The 20,756-nt window shown below is 44.4% G+C and overlaps 1 protein-coding gene across 3 annotated transcripts in view; it reads right to left on the minus strand.

Annotated features, from left to right (window-relative positions):
• Positions 1-20,389, minus strand: part of TMTC1 (transmembrane O-mannosyltransferase targeting cadherins 1) — a 255,029-nt gene extending 234,640 nt beyond the window's left edge. For 2 of the 3 annotated variants that reach the window (XM_044775283.2, XM_044775282.2), the window contains exon 1: positions 19,454-20,389. In XM_044775283.2, coding sequence (XP_044631218.2) covers positions 19,454-20,280 — 827 coding nt within the window. In that variant the 5' untranslated portion in view covers positions 20,281-20,389. The remainder of the gene's footprint in view (positions 1-19,453) is intronic. The other variant, XM_014843846.3, reaches the window with a different exon arrangement.
• Positions 20,390-20,756: the final 367 nt, after the last annotated feature.

Below are 20,756 nucleotides of genomic sequence, written 5' to 3' on the forward strand. Positions count from 1 at the left end.
GCTATTGGATGAGTTATTTTTAAATGACTCCCAACATTGGGTTACTCTATCAATTTGAGTGTCACTTTTTGCCTATCTCAGAATTTTCCTATCTGCAGATATCACTGCATATCCAAAACAACATTATTTCAGAAAATTCTGTGGTCTCTCTAAGAAGGCAGGCAGACAGGTGCTGAATCTGTTTTCCCCTCAGTCCGTGGCTAATGCAAACCAGTTCCCCAGTATTCTTGCTTTCACTGCTGGCTCTTCCCAAGCAGCTGAGTGTTCCCAGGCAAGTCCACAGGGCTGTGGGTCAGAGCACAGCCGCTGCAGATGAGAAAGAAACCATGAGACTGTGTGGGACAAACCAGGCCCGAACAACATGTCCTCTCATCCATGGTGCCACCAGGAACCAAATTTCCAGATTATGCACCCAGAATCGCTGTTAATTACCACCCCACAGGAGATCTTCAGGGCGCCTACATGCCATTAGCAGCTGCAGCTGAAATTAAAAGGATGAGCGAAAGCATTGCTTTTCAGAATCTGGATTAACTATTATCTAACATAAATTCCCACAGATCTCAGAATCTGAATTCTAAGATTATGACAAAGAAACTAAAAAGAGAACCACAAAGAGAAAAGAAATTTGTTGTTCGGCATCTTAAAAATACTTTCCTGATAGAAATGCAGAACAGAGAGACTTCGGAAGGTTGCCTTAAATTTAATAACGGGACATAATGTCCCCAACTGAGTCTGTGGGGTTAGAGAAAAAATACAGTTGTATAGGGTAGGGTTCTTTTGGGGGAGCATACACACCCTAAGTGGTATTCCCTATAGTCATCTTTATTTCAGCCTATTTTATCAAAACAGTAATCCCAGTTCTTTATTCTCATGCCCTTGAGCTGCTTCTCTTACAGAAACACCTCCTCTTTGCCAAAACAATTGAGAATGTAAAAGTCAACTTCAGCGATGGCATGTGCATATTCTAAATACTTGGCTTGATTCATGCACAGCTTTAACCTACAGAATTTTAAACATCTCAAGTTTTATTTGGACACATGAATCTAAATGTCACAGTCACTAATCGACTCCATTTTCACTCCCACTGAACTAATCACAGTCCTAACCAAGTCTAGAAAAATGAACTGCTGTGTGGGAAACTCCAGGACTCCAACGCTAGATTCAAGCCAGCTGCGTGTTGGCCAACCCATGAGTCTACACACATCCCAAAGTCCTGGTGTGAAATAACTCATCCAGAGGGAAAGAGGAACAGGCAGTGAACTAGGGGACTGGCAGGTCCAGCTGGAGAAGGGAGGACAGCATCCTATTCCAGCACAGGAGGTCCCTCACGTGGTGAGAGAGCGCCTGGAAGTCAGACAGCTCAGGATGGTGGAAACGTGAGAAGGGCAAGACCAAGTCCCTATCCTTGGAGAACTTGGGTGCAGTCCCCGGAGAGCCAATCCCCCTGATGTTGATTTTACACTGTCTTCCAGTTCATTGGGCTGAGTTTTCCAGACCAACTAAGTGATTCATTTAAACTTGATACACACCCTTGACAATGAGAGAAACAGGCAACCTGCATCCCATAGGTGGGTGTCCAAATCGGCAGGTCTCTAGGTTGTCAATATGTATCAAAGGCTTTAAAAAGTGCATATTCTTTGACCAAAAATTCCACTTCTGGGAATTTTCCATAAGGAAATAACCAGAAAAGTGTTTATACACACACACACACACAAAATATGCTAAGAAATATATATTTCGGTCTTCATCCCAACTCTTGGTCAGAGATCCTAAAACCTTTCTAATTTCCTAAGGAATAAAGGTGCTAGGAGCACTTTTTTTGCTCTAATATTTGGTCTCTGCCTCCGGTTCCTGGCACAGAGCTCTTAAATCCCTTGGAATTTCCTAAGTGATAAGAGCACTAGGAGCATCTTTGTTCTAATATTTGGTATTCGGCCCTGGTTCCTGACACAGGGCTCCTCAGTTCTTAGGAATTTCCTGGGTGATAGAAGTGTCTTTTGTTCCAATGAGGTGACTCTTGGTGGGCTCCTGGATGGAGGCAGGTCACCAGAAAGACCAAGCCATGATTAGAAGCTTGGAACTTTCAGCCCCAGGCCCCATCCTCCCAGGAGAGGAGAGGTGAGAGAGATTGAGTTAACAATCGGTCATGCCTATGCGATGAAGCCTGCATAAAAATCCCTGAACTATGGAGTTAGAAGAACTTCCAGGTTGGAGAACACATCCACGTGTGGGGAGGGTGGCGCACTTCAAATCCACGGGGACAGAAGCTCCTGCACTCAGGACCCTCCAGACCTCACCCTATGCATCTCTTCATCCAGCTATTCATCTGTCTCCTTTATTACCCTTCATTAGATAATAAACCAGTAAACATAAGTGTTTCCCTGAGTTCTGTGTGCCATTACAGCAAATTATTGAACGCTGAGGAGGGGCTCGTGGGAACCCCCAATTTGTAGGCAAGTTGGACATAAGTGTGAATAACGTAAGGACCCAGTACTTGCAACTGGCACCTGAGATGGGGGGCAGTCTTGGAGGACTGAGCCCTTAACTGGGGGATCTGACGCTAACTCCAGGTAGACCGCATCAGAAGTGAATTGAACCGTAGGACACCCAGCAGATGTCAGAGAATTGTTCCATGTGGGAATAAACCCACACATCTGGTGTGAGGAGTGTTCTGAGGGTGAGCAGAGGAAGAAACAAGAGCTTTCTTTTCAATGTACAAGGATGCAACTCACTGTGCTAATTATAAAAATGGCAATAAAGAGAAGGCAAGACATCTAATAAGCTAAACCCCTGATGGATTTCACTATTCCACAGATGTTATACATTAGATCCTAACTTGGGATTACATATAATAGAACTGTTTTTAAAACGAGGACAAAATACTTGTTATTTTTCCAAAGTATTTGTTATTCCACTACTTGAAAAGTAAAAAGCACCATTAGAGACGATGTTATTGCTATATTACTACACTTTTATGAGGTACTTAACATATATTCCTTTCTCCTCCCGAAAATGATATAAAATGGTAGGCATGAGTCATCTTTGTGGCCCATATGTATCATATCTGAAAACGTGTAAGTGTTCTTCATATAGATTATTATTTCTGGAAATTGGTTAGGACAGAGTACCTGGTATTTTAAGTGAATTCAATTAGATCCCAAAATATAAAAATAAATTGTTAATGGAAACCACTGCAGTAATCAGTAACGATGTGAAAGTCCCTCCTATGGTACCTGAAAGATGAAGCTAAGCTTTGAGGAATCATCAAGAATCGAGAGTTAGGAGAGTTTCCCAAATGTCTAAAAAGATGGAGAAGGAATGCTCCAAACTATAGACAAGTGAGTTTGATATGAAATAATAACATTTTAGAACTTATCCTATTTGTAAGCACTGGAAAAAGAATCTCTGATTCTGGGGGCCAATATGAGTTCACAAAAAGAGGACTGAACTGATTAACTTCACATTTTAATAGAAGAGGGGATGTAACAGACACATCACATCTTTATTTTAACAAAAGCATTTATCAATCTCTCTCAGAATCTCCTTGCATTCAAGATAGAGGAAAATGGATTTGAAGCAAACACAAAGAGAGGTGAGTAATAAATCAATGTCTCCTTGGATAGAGACCTCCAGTGTATGTCACAGGATTCTGATATTATCTCTGGTCTGTCGAATATATTCATCAAAGACTTAAATGAATCTTTAGCGTATGCTAACCAAGTCTGCAGAAGGCTTGTATCTGGGAAGGAGAGCTACGGTACTGGGAGACTGATGGAGATTCACAGAGTTTAAATGCCTGAAATTATTAGTTAATTCAAACAGGATTAGCTAGAATATTGGTAAGAGTAAAGACTCACATTTGGACATAAAAGGGAACAAAACTCCTGCAACGCAGGTTAAAACTCTACACATGGTATATTGTCCAAGGGCTGTTAGTTTAATCTAAATTCAAAGAGTTATTGTACCCTGGCTGTCAAAAGAGACCAAACCACCACCAGACAGACAGACAGACAAGGAACTGCATAAGTCAAACTATTTTTCATTTCAATGCACTCCAATAGATATTATTGAGGACCTACTGCAGATCAGGTATGATGTCAGGCCCAGAGATACAAAGAAAAGACATAGCACCTGCTACCAAAAAGTTATCACGATAGAAGGAGAAAGAGAGGCACTTAAAACAGATAATTAATAGCTAGTGAAAGAATTCTAGCAATGGGAGAATGCACCAGGTGCAGAGACAGGGAAGAGGGAGGTATTCTAGCTGCAGATGTGAGAGGGAAGGTGGGTGGTATCCAATGCTGGGCAGCAGCCCCTTAGGGTGCTACTTAAACACTGGAGCACCTTCCAGGATGCTGGGGGCATAGGGAGTCTCAAAGTGCTGTCTCAGGAAAGCAGGTTTGAGGAAATGGGGGATGCTCAGCCAAGAGAAAGATGACAGTCAGAAATGACATAAAGTTCTCCACGGGAAAGGATCTTTGCCATATTTATGGCTATAACCCCAGTGTCTAGCACAATGCCCGGTTCATGGTTGTCACACAACAAATGGAGGAAAGGATAGACATATGAATGAATGAATGAAATACTGAAGCCATGGACTTACTCTAAGCAGCTCCCAGAGGGGAAACTAAGATCCAACAACAATGTTGCAGACAGGCTGTCCAAGGGCCAAGCTCAGCCTGCAAATTATTTTGTTTCACCTGTATACCTTTTCTTTTTGAATTTACCAATATTTTAAAAACAGGTGATATCATATAAAAATTTCCAGCTTCTCTTGAAACATTAGAAGACCTGGCAATTCTGGGCCTCCCTAGCTACATGGAAATATCTGGGTGCCCATTTAGATGGTACAAGAACTCACAATTTGCTACAGTGCCTGCCAACTACTAGGAGGCAGACTTCAGCTCAGAGAAAGAAGTAAGATTCAAAACTAGAATCAGTGTTTGGATAACCAGAAATGTCTGTGTAGAATCATGGTAAAAGCCCATCTTAAATACCATCTGAAAAGAACAGTCTCACAGGTTCCACGTCACCCTGAGCATATCTCCATTATGACATTTATCTATTTTTTTTTTTTTTGAGGAAGATTAGCCCTGAGCCAACATCCACTACCAATCCTCCTCTTTTTGCTGAGGAAGATTGGCCCTGAGCTAACATCTGTACCCATCTTCCTCTATTTTATATGTGAGACATCTGCCACAGCATGGCTTGATAAGCAGTGGGTAGGTCTGCACCCTGGATCCGAACCAGCGAACCCCAAGCTGCTGAAGCAGAGTACACGAACTTGAACACTGTGCCACCAGGCTGGCCTCAGCATTTATCAATTTTTAAAAATGCTTTTACTATATTCCTCAAATATTATGAACATATTTTCATGCACTGTAAGAAATTAATTTCTTTCTTTTCATCATTGCTTCCATCTCAGTACAGAGTAGATTCTAAATAAAAGTTTACTGAATGAGCAAATAAATTTATGTTAAGTTGGAAGTCGGAAAAGATCAACTCTAAGAATGTCTAATTTTATTGGATTTACCCTTCATTTCTCACTTAAAGCTAAGCCAGGCAACAGGAGATAAGAAAATTGTTTTTTTCTTTTTTTTTCTTTAAAGATTGGCACCTGAGCTAACAACTGTTGCCAATCTTCTTTCTTTTCTTTTTTTTCCTGCTTTTTTCCTCCCCAAATTCCCCAAGTATATAGTTGTATATTCTAGTTGTGGGTCCTTCTAGCTGTGGCATGTGGGATGCCGCCTCAGCATGGCCTGATGAGCCGTGCCATGTCCGCGCCCAGGATCCAAACCAGCGAAACCCTGGGCCGCTGAAGCAGAGTGCGCGAACTTAACCACTTGGCCACGGGGCCAGCCCCTGTTTTTTTCTGAAATAATCTTAATAGTCATTCTGATTGGCTGAAAGCCTTCCAGATTTTGGCAAATATGAACGCAAATAGCTCCTTCTCCATCTATACTCCTCTGCGTCCTTATAAAACTGCCCAGAAAGGTGGGGCCATAATGAGCTCACAGCCATCAGGGCACCGGTCCCCAGGAAAGGTCACAGGGTCACACAGTTTGGCACCAAAAAGTCACAGGAGAGGGGTGGGAGGGGAGAAGAAAGAGCCGTGGGCTGCCCCTCCATCTCCTCACACTCTCACAGCCTGGAGCTCTCGATAAAGCCCATTACTCTCTTTTAATTTTCTTCTTTGAAAAATAGCTCTGGTTTAGAAAAACAAAAAGAGCCTGTATCTCTGGAAGAGACTTCTACTAGAGAACACTGGGATCCTTCCTCAAGGGGCCCCAACTCCACTTCAGTCAAACAGCTACCTCAGCCAAGTGGCGGAGGTATGGAAATTGCATAAAGGTGTCGTGACTCTCTCCTGTGGTGACTCAAGTCTAGGTTTTGGAGTTTTGAACTTGGAGTTTTCCTGGTATATAAATCAAGCAACATTCAAGAGGGTTGTCCATCTACTTCATTCCTAGGGACAACGTGATTAATTAGCCTCCATCAATGATCTCTGTGGTCAAAACATTCTGATTACCTCTGCGTCCGTGCTGCCTGTCATGGTAAATGCACTCACCTGTCTTTGGCAGCTAAGCTCTGCCACTTGGCCTCTGGTACCCCAGGCTCCCATCACCCTGCTGAAATCAGAAAGCCCACCTCAATGACAGCATCTCCCACGTCACACTCGGCCTACAGAAAAGAGCCAACACAGAGCTTGTCAAAGTTGCAGAGGCTCCTTCACTAATGTATTCTTCAAGGTCTCAGTGAAGGGAAAATCATCTGGCCCTCTCCGGAAATGCAGGAGAGGGGTGGGAGGGAGGTGTGTGCAGGCAGCATGTGGTAAACGCATCCCAACATTCCTATCTTGATTAGCTTTTGAATTCCTTTCTCTACATTATGCTGGGGAGACTCTGGCATCTCAACCTCATTAAACATGGGCTCGCATTGAGGCCTTGTGGCTCCCAGGATTCTGAATCACCTGGAGTGCCAGCTACAATTATTGATTCTCTGATCCCATCCCAAGATATTCTAAGTCAGTAGATCTGAAATGGGGCCCAGTGATCTGCCCCCAAGCAACTCAGTGACTCAAGACAGGTGATACTCAGAAGAATGAGAGACACGGATCTCAAAGCTTAAGGAAAGGCTGTATATGGTTGCTACGCCTACCAAGAAAACCCAGTTTTCTCAGCAATAACACAACATACATTCTTTTCCAATAAGAACTACAAACCACAGAAAAGAAAAACTTAAATGTACCCCTTATTGTGTTTCTGCTGCCTCAAATGACGCGTTCTCCAACACTTTCCTGGTGAGTTCCCACAGCCCAATACTAAACACACAGTATATTCTCCTGTCTTCTTCCATCGCCATTCATTTTTCTTCCTTCCCACTTCTTGCCATCATTACAGCTCTCAAATGCTTGTAAGTGGTTCCATAGTCTTCTTAGATCATTCAACCAATAAATAACAACATCTGGTTCTTCTCATTTTTCCTCTAAGGCAAATCCCTCTGGTCCTTAATCATTTTGGTTGCTCTTCTTCTGCATTCCCTCCAGCACCAGGAATAAATCAGTAAATCATCATCACTTAATGTGTCTAAAGAACCAAGGGATGTGATTCACAGGCACCAATGCAAACAACAGTGCAGAGGGGAGTCTGGTGCGCTGAGACAAACGCAAAATTCATAGTTTCGGTTTGAGCTGAAGGCATCACAACCTCAGGTGGCTATGAGGAAGCTATAGGGAGGGAACAGAAGAAGGGGAGGTGGTCAGGAGGAGCCCGCACTCCATACAAGGGGCAGTTATAGTCACTATTGTCACACAAGTACTCACAGTAGTGACTACAGCAAAGAAAGGGTGAGGAAATTGAGGACCAGAAGATCAGTGACCATATTTAGAAGGCAGCAAGTCCCAGAAGAAAAATCTTCAGAGAGACAGCAAATAACAAAAATTAACAGATCAACACCAAATACAATATAGTAGTTATAACTATAACTGAGTGGTCAATTTTTAGCAAATTTTTTATTTTAAAGGCTTGTGTTTGGTGGAGCTCCTGGATGCAACGCAATTCTGACATTGACCCCCTGGAGTTTACGTGAGGACAAAGTCCTGCACGAGACTCCCCTCACTTCAGATACCAGATGCAAGTTCAATGGGCCTCACGCCACCTGCACATCTGAGCAAATGACCACAAATTCGGGGGTCCCCATCACTCCCTCAGATTAGCTAATCTGCAAGAACGACTCAGAGAATTCAAGGAAGCACTAAACTTACGATTACAGTTTTATTACAAAGGATACAAATCGAAACCAGTCAAAAGAAAAGACCCACGGGGAGACATCTGGGAAGGTCCTAAACACGCACCTTCTATGTCTTCACGACGCATCACCCTCTTGGCACACTGATGTATGGCTACCAACCAAGGGAGTTCAATCAAGCTTCAGTGTCAAGTTTTTAATTGCAGACATAGACTGACTGATTCAATCACTGGCCATGTGAGTAAAGTCAGTCTCTAGCACCCTCCTCCCACCCTGGAGGTTGAAAGGTAGGGCTGATACCACGTGGCTCAAAGTCCAGCTCTCTAGTCATATCATCAGTCTTTCCAGCATGGCCAGTCTCCATTCTGAAACTATCTGGGGGTGCACCAGGAGTCACCCCCTCCTTAGCATAAACTCAAGTGGTCCCAGGGGCCCACCATGAGCAACAGAGACACTCATCATTCAGGAAATTCCAAAGGCTTAGAAGCTCCCTCCCAGGAACCTGAGACAAAGACCAGACAAATTCTTTACTGTACGACACTCAAGGAGAGGAAGTCACAGTCATTAGAGTCCCTTTGAGGAAGTATTTTCAGGTCCTTATACTCCATTTGATCCAACCGGAAATGATATTTCATGTCTACCTCACTGCCTGGGAAAAAAAAATGACCATTCCTTTTAGACAGCAGGACACTGGCATGGATGAAGTTTAGTCCCCTGAGAGCAGGATGTGAAGAGAATCCCATGGAATTCTGGAGTTTGCCTCAGAAGGTACAGCTGCCATGTGCAGCCTTAAAGTTTACAGCAAGCATTCATCAATCATCACATTTCAAAATGCCAAGCAAGAGAAGAATGATCCAAAAGTGCTCAAGATCCTCATTCTCCATGGAGAGTCCCAGGCCCAGCAGGCTACAACAGAGAGCCACACATGCCCCTTTCACAGTCAGAGCTGCCCCTTAACCTCCCAGGAAGCAGGACCCACTGGAAATGCCTTCTCTGCCTCTGCTTTTCTCTTTGACAGGGGAAGAAAAAAGGTATATAAGCCAAGAAATAAGTCACGCAGACTTTTCCCTGTACCTACCTAAATACCTGTACCTGTTGCCCTACCTAAATATTTACCTGAAAAAGTCGAGCATTCACAGAAATGATGGACTGAGTCATTCTTTCAACAGTCATTTATTGAGCCCCTGCTTTGCACACCAGACACCGTTCTAGGTGCTAAAGATCCACCTCATGGAGCTTACACGGTAGCGAGAGAGGATAAAAACCAACAATACATATATGATGCCAGAGAGCAATGAGGGCTCCTAAGGCAAAGAGGGTATGTGAGTAAGAGTAAGGATGAACACGGAGGAGCATCTGATATTGTACATAGGGTAGCCAGAAAAGGCCTCTGTGATGAAGTGACATTTGAGCAGAGACTGAAGGCGATGAGAGCAAGCAATGCACAGATCTGGAAGCCTTCCAGAAAGAGCATTCCAGGAAGAAGAAACAATAAGTGACGGCCCTCAGTAGCAGCGGGTCTGGCCTGTACAGGGAACAGGGACTCTAGAATGCTGACATAGATACACTGAGGTGATTGACAGACCAGAGGTCAGAGAGGTGGCCAGGGGTCAGATCAAACAGGGCCTCGCAGAACAGAAGCCACTTCTTATCATTCGGAAAAGGAACACTGCCGTTACTTTGGCATGACCAAGCATTCCTCACCCCCTCCCCCTACCATTTTAAGTGGGATGACTATATATTCAAAGTTAGGAAAAATACGAATATGGCTCCAAAGGAAGATAGAAAAGACATTTGTTGATTTAAAAAAAAAAAAAAAGACTATTTCAGAAGATGATTTCCAAGCCTTCAGTCAGGGACTCACCTATAAAAAGCCTCAGGATTCAAAAATATTTCTTTCATTTTCCACCCCTCCTACACTACCAGACTGTAGTCTGAAGCCTGTCTTACATCTAAAGCACATTCTAACAGGCAACACTCATGAGCTCTTTTTCTTGGGGTTTCTAAGATGACCTCAGTTTGGCATGAAGTTTTCAGAGGTCATTTTTTCCTTTTTCTCTATAAAATTTTTATTGCCTCCAATCATATTTTTCCTTGGCTATATCCATCATTGAACATCCCATACAATCTAATTAAACACCCTAAAGAATTCTCACTTGTCTCCTATCACAGGCTTAGAAACAAACATCAGTCTTGTAGCAATAGACTATGTCAAAATGACTTCCCACAAAGGTCAGATCAAAAGGAAGAGAACCAAAAGGAGCATGCCACAATTTGCTTTAGGTTTGGGGCATAGAGGCGAGGGCTGATTTCCATGGTTGGCGTATCATTTGTGACTAAAAGATGCAAAGTGCTGCCAAAAACTCTCAAGATGCAAACATTAAAACATTGCAAATCCTTACAGCTGCACATATTCAGATATTCTATTTTTTAACTCTGACATTTTAAACCACCTACTTTTACTCTTATGGTTTATACTACCATCAGAAGCCTTCTGTAAAATAACACTTTACAGCAAACTAGTAGAACACCAGGATCTAATAGCCTAAACAGGAAGAGAAAGAAGAGTTTCAGGTCCTCTAATTTGCCTTAGTTTCCCCATCTTCAACACAGAAAAACCACTGGTTCTTCCTTGTTGAAAGAAGCTTCTGCTTGCTTCCTGATAGGGAATGGCACTGCTAACCATCCTACAAGAGCTTCTTCCTAAGAGGAAGGGGGTACGGAGAAAACAAAACTTTAAGCTCCCTGGGCCCGGTGGCGTGGTGGTTAAGTTTGCACGCTCTGCTTTGGCGGCCCCGGGGTTCGCAGGTTTGGATCCCAGGTGCAGACCTATGTACTGCTCGTCATGCCATGCTGTGGCAGTGTCCTACATACAAAAAACAGAGGAAGACTGGCACAGATATTAGTTCAGCGACAATCTTCCTCAAGCAAAAAGAGAAAGATTGGCAACAGATGTTAGCTCAGGGCCAACCTTCCTCACACACGACAAAACTAAACTAAACTCCTTTTAAATCAATCAGGGTCACTTCTCAAGTGGGGGTTATGGGCATGATGGGGTTTGGTTCTGTGTCCATTCAATGTCTACAGGGTGAGTTAATGTGTTTCTCCTGACTCCAGAGGTAAAAACAGGTCATGGCCAGTGAAGGATAAAGAAGCAAAATAAAAAAGGTGACTGCTGCAGATTAAGTTTTCACAGATGTTTTGATTCTGCTCTATAATGGTCCAAAAATATTCCTGCGTGCCCTTGGAAATGATCTTACAAAAACACCGAACGTAAGATTTGACTGGAAACAGAGATTCATTAGAATTCTCAATTCACTTCAAGGAACACAAAGAGATGACTATTTGTCTCAGTTAGGGTTTGACCAGAGAAGTGGAATCACCCGGAATGATAGAACAGAAGGGATTTACCACAGACGTTTCACCTTTCACAATGGCGGGAGGTGGGTAAATAGCCTCAGTAAGGCTGTGCTGCTGTGACCGTAAGAGAAGTTGAAAGCCAGCAGGGCAGGCATTCAGGACAGGAGGATGGATGGCCTTGAAGCAGGGGAAAGGAAGGTCGAGCTGGAACCCACGAGGAGGAACTAGAATGACCTCTGCTTCTCACAGCCTCCAAGGCTCCAAATTTAATGATGCAACTGGCTTACAAAGAGGCTGCCACTGGTCCCCACAGAGCTGCACACACCTGCCCCACGTTTCCAAGTAGCTAAAGGAGCTCTGGAGAGTTCTAGTGGAGCTGCTGCTCTTGCACACCAGCGGCAAGTTAGCCAGCACGTCTGTGACAACTGGCATGAGCTGTGACAGCACCAAAACCTACACTGACCTTCTGAGTGGGGACACGGCCACTTCACTTTCACTTTTGAAATCTCGAAGAAATTTCTCTTGTGTCAACTCTAACCCAGTACAATATGGGGAAGGAATTTCCAAGAAACACAGTTCCAGTTGAGCTAAACCGACAGAGTACAAAGCCACCACATCTTGGTAAGCTGCCTTCAGTTTCCATTGTGCCCTGCCCCCTAAACTGGTAAAAGTGGAGACTGTGAAAATCTATTTCCTCATTTCGACTTCAGCTCCTCTCTTTCAATTTTTTTCCAGCCCATTTCTTATTTGAGAAAAACTGATTAGCATCTTTCTATACATGCAAGCACCTTTATAGTAAGAAGCATTACATTTTTATTCATTACTTAATTTATTGATTTATTAATTATTCTTAAGGGAATTTCTAGTTCTCAGTATGGGTGACATTCATTCGAAGACTCAAAGATAATAAACTACTTTAATAAAAAAAAAGATTGAGTTTTACACTGGGAAAGACCCTGTGGAGAGGATGAAAAGATAAGCTACAGAGTGGGAGATATATTTGCCAACCACACACCTGACCAAGGACTTGAACCTACAATATATAAAGAAATCTCAAAACTCAACATTAAAAAATAAAAATCCACTTAGAAAATGGACAAAAGACAGGAAGAGATATTTTAACAAAGAGGGCAAATAAGCACACGAAAAGATATTTAACACAATCAGCCATTAGGAAAACGCAAATTAAAATCACAATGAATGTCACTACACATCTATAAGAATGACTACAATAAAATACAGTGACAGTCCCAAATCCTAGTGAGGGAGCAGAGAAACTGGATTACTCATGCACTACTGATGGAAAGGTCTGGAAAATAGTTTGTCGGTTTCTTAAAAAACTAAACATGCAACCATCACATGACCCAGCAATTGCAATCCTGGGCATCTATCCCAAAGAAATAAAAACTTATGTTGACATAAAAACCTGTAAATGAATGTTTATAGCAACTTTATTTGTAACAGCCAAAAACTGGAAACAACCCAGATGCCCTTGGATGGGTGAATGACTAACCTGTGGTACATCCATTCAATGGAATACTACTTAGCAACAGAATGAATGAAGAATTGATATGCAACAACCTGAATAAACTCCAAGGAATTATGCTAAGTGCAAAAAAAAAGCCAGTCTCAACAGGTTACATACTACATGATTCTACATAGAAATTCTTGAAAAGACAAAATTATAGACATGGAGAACACATTAGTGGTTGCTATGGATTAGGGTGGGGGTGTTATGGATTAGGGGGTTTGTTATAAATTAGGTGTCTATAAATATGAGAGAAGTAGGATGGATGCTTTTGATGGAACTGTTCTGCATCTTGACTATGGTGGTAATTTTGAAAATCTACACGTGATAAAACTGAATAGAACAAAAGACACACTTAGCAAAAATAAAAATAGTACGTGTAAAACTGGTAAAATCTGAATAAAAGCTATGGATTGTATCAATGTCAATTTCCTGGTTGTGATATTGTACTATAGTTATTCAAGATGTTACCACTGGGGGAAAATAGATGAAGGGTATAAGAGATCTCTATATTATTACTTACAACTGCATGGGAATGTACAATTATCTCAAAATTAAAAGTTAAAAAAAAATAAAGCATTTGCAAAGCCAGACAAAGCCAATACAAAAAAAGAAAACTACAGGCCAATATTTCTGATGAACATAGATGCAGAAGTCTTCAACAAAACACTAGCAAACCAAATTCAACAGCACGTTAAAAGGAACATACACCATGATCAAGTGAGTTTCAACCCTGGGATGCAAGGATGGATCAACATACATAAATCAATTAATGTTACACTCCACATTAACAAAACGGAGGATAAAAATCACACAATCACATCAATAGATGCCGAAAAAACATCTGACAAAACCCAACAACCGTTCATGGTGAAACTCTCAACAAAGTAGGTTTAGAAGGAATTTATCTCAATATAATAAAGGACATATACAAAAAGCCCACAACTAACATCATAGTATTTCTCTAAGATCAACAATGAGGTGAGGATGCCCACTCTTGCCACTTCTATTCAGCACAGTACTGGAAGTCCTAGCCAGAGCAACCAGGCAAGAAAAAGAAATAAAAGGCATCTAAATCAGAAAGGAAGAAGTAAAATTTTCTGTTTGCAGATGATATGATCTCATATGTAGAAAATGCTAAAGACTCCAACAAAAAACTGTTAGAACTAATATCCAAATTCAGTAAAGTTACAGGATACAAAATCAACAAAGAAAAATCAGCTGCATTTCTATGAACTAATAACAAACTATCTGAAATTTTAAAAACACTCCCATTTACAATAGTATTAAAAAGAATAAAATACTTAGGAATAAACTTAACCAAAAAGGTAAAAAACCTGTACAATCAAAACTACAAATCAGGGGCCGGCTCCATGGCCGAGTGGTTAAGGTCATGCGCTCCGCTGCGGTGGCCCAGGGTTCAGATCCTGGGTGCGGACATGGCACCACTCGCCAGGCCACGTTGAGGTGGCGTCCCACATCCCACAACTAGAAGGTCCTGCAACTAAGATATACAACTGTGAACAGGGGGAGTTTGGGGAGATAAAGCAGAAAAAAAAAATGATTGGCAACAGTTGTTAGCCCAGGTGCCAATCTTTAAAAAAAAAACTACAAATCATTGATGAAAAAAATTAAAGAGGAGAGAAATCAATGGACAGACATCCCATGATCATGGATTGGAAAACTTAATATTGTTAAACGGTCCATACTACTCAAAACCATCTACAGATTCAATGTATTCTATAGCAAAATCCTGATAGCATTTTTTACAGAAATGGAAAAGAAATCATAAAATTCACATGGAACCACAAAAGATCCTGAATATACAAAGTAATTTTGAGAAAGAACAAAGCTAGAGGCATCACACTTCCTGATTTTAGACTATTACAAAGGTACAGTAATTAAGACAGTATGGTACTAGCATAAAAACAAACATACAGACCCATGGAAAAGAACAGATAGCCCAGAAATTAACCTATACCTATATGGTTAAATGATCTTCAACAAAAGGGTCAAGAATACACAATGAGGAAAGGATAGTCTCTTTAACAAATGGTGTTGGGAAAACTGGATATCCACACGCAAAAGAATGAAAATAGACCCTTATCTTACATCATACAGAGAAATCAACTTAAAATGTATTAAAAATTTAAACTTAAGATCCGAAACTGTAAAACTCCTAGAAGAAAAACCTAGAAGGAAAAACTTCATATTAGGTTTAGCAATGATTTTTTAGATATGACACCAAAAGTATGAGCAATAAAAGCAAAATTAGACAAGTGGGATGACATCAAACTAAAAAGTTTCTGCACAGCAAAGTAGGCAATCAACAGAGTGAAAAGGCAACCTATGGAAAAGGAGAAAATATTTACAAACTATATATCTGATGTTATTAACATCCAAAATGTATAAGAAACTCCTACAACTCAAGGTAAAAAAAATAATAATAATACTATCTTGATTAAAAAATGGGCAAAGGAGGGGCTGGCTCCGTGGCCGAGTGGTTAAGTTCGCACAATCCACTGCAGGCGGCCCAGTGTTTCATTGGTTCCAATCCTGGTCGCGGACATGGCACTGCTCACCAAACCACGCTGAGGCAGCATCCCACATGCCACAACTAGAAGGACCCACAATGAAGAATATACAACTATGTACCGGGGGGCTTTGGGGAGAAAAAGGAAAAAAATAAAATCTTTTAAAAAAAAAAAAGACAAAAATCCTGGCCTCTGTGGAGCTTTAAAAAAAAAACAAAAATGGGCAAAGGAATTGAATAGACATTTCTCCAAAGAAAACATACAAATGGCTAACAGGTACAACAGATGCTCAACATCACTAATCATCAGGGAAATGCAAATCAAAACCACAAGTTATCACCTTGCATCTGTTAAAACGGCAATTATCAAAAACATAAGAGATAAGTATTGGTGAGGATGTGAAGAAAATGGAGCCCTTGTGCACTGTTGTGGGAATGTAAGTTGTACCGGCATTATAAAAAACAGTATGGAGGTTGCTCAAAAAACTAAAAATATACGGGCCAGCCCCGTGGCTGAGCGGTTAAGTTCACACACTCTGCTTTGGTGGCCCAGGGTTTCGCCGGTTTGAATCCTGGGCACAGACATGGCACTGCTCGTCAGACCATGCTGAGGCGGTGTCCCACATGCCACAGCTGGAAGGACCCACAACTGAAAAATGCACAACTATGTACCAAGGAGCTTTAGGAGAAAAAGGAAAAAAATAAAATCTTTAAAAGAAAAATTAAAAATAGAACTACCTTATGATCCAGCAATCCCACTTCCAGGTATATATCCAAAAGAATTAAAAGCAGGGTCTTGAAGAGATATACGCACTCCCATGTTCACTGTATTCATAATAACTAAGATACAGACACAACCTAAATGCCCATTGTCAAATGAACGGATAAAGAAAAGTAGTATATATATACAATGGAATATTACTCAGCCTTTAAAAAGGAGGAAGTCCTGGGGCCGGCCCCATAGCTGAGTGGTTGAGTTCACGTGCTCCGCTTCGGCGGCCCAGGGTTTCGCCAGTTCGAATCCTGGGCGTGGACATGGCACTGCTCATGAGGCCATGCTGAGGAGGCATCCCACATGACACAACTAGAAGGACCCACAACTAAAAATACACAACTATATACTGGGGGGCTTTGGAGAGAAAAAGGAAAAATAAAATCTAAAAAAAAAAAAAAGGAGGAAGTCCTGTCATACGCAATAACACAGACAGACCTGGAGAATATTATGCTAAGTGAAAAAAGCCAGTCACAGAAGGACAAATACTGCATGATTGCACTTACATGAGGTATCTAAAATAGTCAAACTCATAGAAACAGATAGTAGAATGGTGGTTGCCAAGGGTGGGGTGGGGGTGGGGTTGCTGTTCAACAAGTACACGGTTTCAGTTATGCAAGAGCAGTAAGTGCTAGAGATCTGCTGTCCAACATTGTGCCTATAGTTAATGATACTTTATTGTACACTTAAAAAATTAATATGGTAAATCTCATGTTAAATGTTCTTACCACAATAAAAATAAATAAGAATGGTTTTGAATTCTCAAAGACTTTTATTCAAACAAGCCTAACTTAACATGCAGTTAAGATAGTTTGCGTATATTTAAAAGGCCACTTTGTGTTTTCACCAATTACCTAAAATAAAAATCATAAAGACATAATCTGTGTGAAGTGCCTAGGTCAATGCTTGGTTCACACCGAGCAGTTAATAATGAATGATTCTCTGTCCTTCCTTGCAACAATCTTTAGAGCTGTGTGGGTCTAGCATCATCGATGTCATCCCTTACACATGCCCAGCTTTGTGCTATTGCACTGGAAGATGCAGTTTTAACTCCGGTGACTGTGGAAAGAAAGCCTCCAGGTCTTATTTAAACCAATGCCTGCGAGCACAGAAAGATTAGTTAACTTTCTCTTTCTGAAGAGGCACCTATCTCTTTGTAATTAGTGCTGTGTTGCTCTCTAGATTTGCAACGCAATCTTCTCAAAAACAAATGTATATCTGACATAGGCAGTAAAAGACAATATAGAAAGAGCAATGCATCTTTCCATAATCAGATTACCACAGGGAAGAGTTGCATCTGGTGCCCCCAACTCTCCTTTTCCTTTGCCCCTGTTCTGCCAAACTCCTGGTAACCTGCCTCTTCATCAATGGCCTCGCCTCACTGTCTGCTCCCATCCTCCACTGCCCTCTCTTCTGCCCATGCCTTCTCCTGCACGAATAAAGAAATTATAGAAAGTCAAGAAGTGAAAGCCCTCTCCCCAACCCTCCACCAACTAGGGCACAGGCATTTGACCTTGACTTTTTAAAATGCAAAATGCCCAGACCAGAGATGAAGACGGTCTCCGTGGCTGTCAAAAGTCCAGCACATCTCATGCTGTGAGTTTCCACCCTTAAATTAAACATCAACCAACCCTCTCTGTAACAAATGAAAACGCAGGTCACCCTAGAAGATAAACGTTTATATTTGTGCCAACGGAGGAGATTTTAAGAAACATTTTGAAAAATACTGAGCAACTCAGTAGCTGAGGTTATCTTTCAGCTGAAAACCAAAACCACTTTCCAAGAGGACAAATATTCATAAAATATTCTCTTTAGAGTCAAATGTGCAATTTCCCCACCCTCCTTAAAACATTAAACTTTCAATGGAAGAATTAAGTCAAAAGCCCATGAATTGTTGCCAATTGCTACGCTTTCCTTTTGTAAGTCGTCAGAGACACCTGTCAAGAGACCTTGGCCTCCCTGCCAGGGGCAGGCTTTTCAAGCTGCCTACCACGTCTCGAATGATCATTACCATAAAGACGGGTTCATATTACACTCATTGGAAAAGGCTTAAAATGCTGATGATATTGAACCAATATTATTTCAACAGTTTTTATCTGGCATATCATAAGCTTGAATGCTGAGGCAATTTATAAGGGCTCAAGAGTCAAGCCCATGATGTACGAGATAGCACTTCCCTCCTATCAGTCCCTCTCTCCTTCCAGCTGAAGCTAAGCCCTCTTTCAAATTCAAGAAAATACTCCACCCTACAAGAACCTGGCGTTCTCTCGGGTCCGTTTAGACTTTATCCACACCAGAAATGCTGAATCATGACTCCTCCGGGGTTGTAAAAGAAAAACTATTTCGACTGGGACGCCAGGATCCCCAGAGGACCCCACTTTTCTACATTCCTTTGCTTTGCACCTTTTAAAGTCTAAATCCAGAGTCCTTTTGGCAGATTGGAAAGGCTTCGGGCGCAAGGTGGGAGACGATACTCTGCTCCCTCCTCTGTTCCTCCCCAAAACCCACGCAGCCCTGGCAGTGCGCTGCCGCCTCCTCTCCGCGGAACGCGACCCCTACGGGACTGATACGCTTCGCATCTGCAAAGCTGCCCAACAGCCTCTGAGAAATTCCCAACTTGGAAGCATCACCACCACAGCCATCCGTCCGGAGCTCCTTGGGCTCCGTCGGTGTCTCCTGTACACCGTGCGGCAGGGGTGGGGGGAGAAGAGGCAGCTCTACCGGCCCCCTCCCAGCCCTTGCCCCAGAGGCAGCCCGCCGAGAGCGCAGACTCTTGAGAAACTCGATCCCAACTCCCCAGACCGCGCCTCCCCAACCGCCCGGGAGCCCAGAGAAGCGGAGCCGAGGACCACGGAGCAGAGTGCCCTGGACGTCCGGGAGAGGTGGGAGGCGTGGAAGGGAGGGGGCGGCAAGAAAAGAAAAGCCCCCCAAGCCAGTCCCGCAACTTCTCCCAGCCGGGGTGAGGGAGTAAAGAGAAACAGCAGCGGCTGCGATCGCGCGGCGAGGGACTCACTTGAAGGTGAGGACGCAGAGCGGCCGGTAGGACTTGTGGCTGGTGTTCTCGGCCATGCCCTTGCCCCAGAAGTCGTTGGTGAAGATGCCCCAGCGCAGCGGGGCGCCGGGCCGCACGTCGGGGTTGTTCACGATCGCCCACACGTCGTCGTGCACGAACTCGCCCTGCAGGGAGCGGCCGTAGCACAGGCAGCTCGCCCCGGCCAGCAGCGCCGCAGCCCCGGCCGGCGCGAGTCCGCAGCCCCGCTGCCGGGAGGGCGCGCGGTCCCCGCCGCCGCCTCGGGCAGAGCTGGTCACCACCATCGCGCCGCCGCCGCCGCCGCTGCCCTGGCCTCTCCCGGGCGTCTGGCATCCTCCCCGGCCGGGGCCCCGGCGGCGCGCGGCGGCTGCCCGGAGGCGGGCTCGGGCATGGTGCGGCGGCCGCTGGACCCGCCGCTGGCGCCCCGCGCTCCGCCGCCGCCTGCGCCGCCGAGTTGGCCCAGCTGCAAATAAACAGCAGTCCCCCCGCCTCCCCCGGCCATCGCCACCTCCTCCGCCCCACTGCGCATGCCCCGCGCGCTCTTTCCTCCACCCCCCCAATCCCGGGACGCTGGCCGCTCTCTCCACGCACCCGGCACCCTGCGCCCCTGCCCGGCTCCCGCCGCCCTCAGCCCGCGGGCGCCCGAGTCCCCCGGCGGCCCGAGTCCGCGCGCAGGTGGAGCGGAGGGCGCGGCGCGGGGCGGCCCGAGGGCCGGGGTAGGGGCGCCCGGGGTCCGGTCTGGGGCGCCCGGCGATGCGCAGCGCCCCCCATCCACCTCCTCCCCCTGAACCGGGCCGGGGAGGCCGCATCTGGCCGGCGCCTCCGGGCCCGGGGCCAGGACGGGCTGAGCAGGTGCGCACCCTGGACCCCCACCCCACGCGCCGAGGGAGGAAAGTGGCCGCTGCTCCCGGGAAGTTCCCGGCTCTTCAGCACCCGGGACAACAGCAGCGGCGTCGCCCGGGGACACGCTCTCGGCCCGGCCCCCGCGCTCGCGTCCCGTCGCCGTCCCCGCGGTCTCCTTCCCGGGCCTTTCTGTCCCCCACCCGCCTGCGTCCTGCAGTGGCGGCCTCCGGGTGGAGGAGCCCGCGGGGAAAGGGCGCTTCCAGCAGCTTTCCAAAAGCCCATAGGAGGGGCCTCCCCGGCCCAGGGCTCCTGCCCGCCGGCCCGGTTCGGTCAGAGGCGCCCGGCTCTTTCCCGTCACCACCCGCCGCTCTGCTCGCGCCTAGGAAAAGTCCCGGGTTCGATTTTGGTTTGGGGCTGGGGGCTGAACACGCTGCTGAAACGT

Source organism: Equus asinus, chromosome 22 (genome assembly GCF_041296235.1).
Source record: "Equus asinus isolate D_3611 breed Donkey chromosome 22, EquAss-T2T_v2, whole genome shotgun sequence".
In the NCBI taxonomy this organism is placed as follows: Eukaryota; Metazoa; Chordata; class Mammalia; order Perissodactyla; family Equidae; genus Equus; species Equus asinus.